Below are 1,131 nucleotides of genomic sequence, written 5' to 3'. Positions count from 1 at the left end.
AGGGGGCCCGCACTTCAGCTGGATCTTCCATGGATGACAAATGACACACATGACAGGTCAGTGGCTCAGGGTCATTCAAGGCCAAGGCCAAATGAATGTGGACAGTCAGGTGCCTTAAAGAGGAGGCCATGACCACCGTGACACAGGACTCAGTGTGCATGACAATGACAGGGAGAGTGATGGTTTATGCAGATAATATTGACCTAGAGTGTTGTGTTACTTTCAGGTGGTCAATATAATGATTCCATATTTGTATATATTGTGAAGTGATCAGGGAACAAGTGTTATTCACATCATCTGAAGATGATAACTTCTCTTGTCCTAGAAAGCCTAATGCAATGAGTGTAATTTTGGGCAGATGAGAATATAATTAATTCATCAATGAAGTAAGATATCTCTCATTACATTTTTCTTAAGGTAAAACATTACTTATACTGTGTTTTGTTTGTTTTACTTGCTAGTTAAGCCCTGTGACTTTCCAGAAATAAAACATGGAAGCTTACATGGGGAAGAAACATATAGACCATACTTCCCAGTAGCAGTAGGAAAATGGTTTTACTATTCCTGTGATGACAACTATGTGACTCCTTCACAAAGCAAGTGGGAATATATAACTTGCACACGAGATGGCTGGACCCCGGAAGTGCCCTGCCGCAGTGAGTGAACCTCTCTGTCCTGTGCCCGTAGCCATAGTCCAGAGTGGAGAGAGCCAACGTGAGCTTCCTAAGCCTGTGGGGGAAGCAGGTGGAGGATGAGTCTCTGAGCAGAAAGACCGACACTGGATGTCTCTGTCCTCAAGGGTCTTCATTAACAGCACGAGACATAGACATAGATTCTACAAGCCTGTCCTTAGCATTATTCATATTTCAATTGTGGAAACTACAGATAAATATCATTAATGTGGATTTTAAAAATATTTGGTAGCAACTTTACTGTTTCTTAAGTTATGTGCTGCTTTTAGATGCTTATGCATTGTAATTTAAATATTATAAAGATAGTTTTTAATTTATTTTGACCCCATTTATGTGTTATTTTAATCATCATTTCATAATTCTCAGGTATATGCAATTTCAATGATTTGGAAAACGGACATGATCCAAAATCTGAACAAACATATTTTCAGGGCAGATC

The 1,131-nt window shown here is 39.3% G+C and overlaps 1 protein-coding gene across 1 annotated transcript in view; it reads left to right on the top strand.

Annotated features, from left to right (window-relative positions):
- Positions 1-461: 461 nt before the first annotated feature.
- Positions 462-1,131, top strand: part of LOC102766766 (complement factor H-related protein 1) — a gene marked incomplete at its 5' end in the record, with an annotated part of 12,503 nt that continues 11,833 nt past the window's right edge. Inside the window, 2 exons of the mRNA XM_015569966.1 lie at positions 462-656; positions 1,059-1,124. Coding sequence (XP_015425452.1) covers positions 462-656; positions 1,059-1,124 — 261 coding nt within the window. The remainder of the gene's footprint in view (positions 657-1,058; positions 1,125-1,131) is intronic.

The sequence above is a fragment of the Myotis davidii genome, unplaced genomic scaffold, assembly GCF_000327345.1.
Source record: "Myotis davidii unplaced genomic scaffold, ASM32734v1 scaffold5946, whole genome shotgun sequence".
NCBI classification, from domain to species: Eukaryota; Metazoa; Chordata; class Mammalia; order Chiroptera; family Vespertilionidae; genus Myotis; species Myotis davidii.
This window is presented reverse-complemented; position numbering and strand designations above follow the sequence as displayed.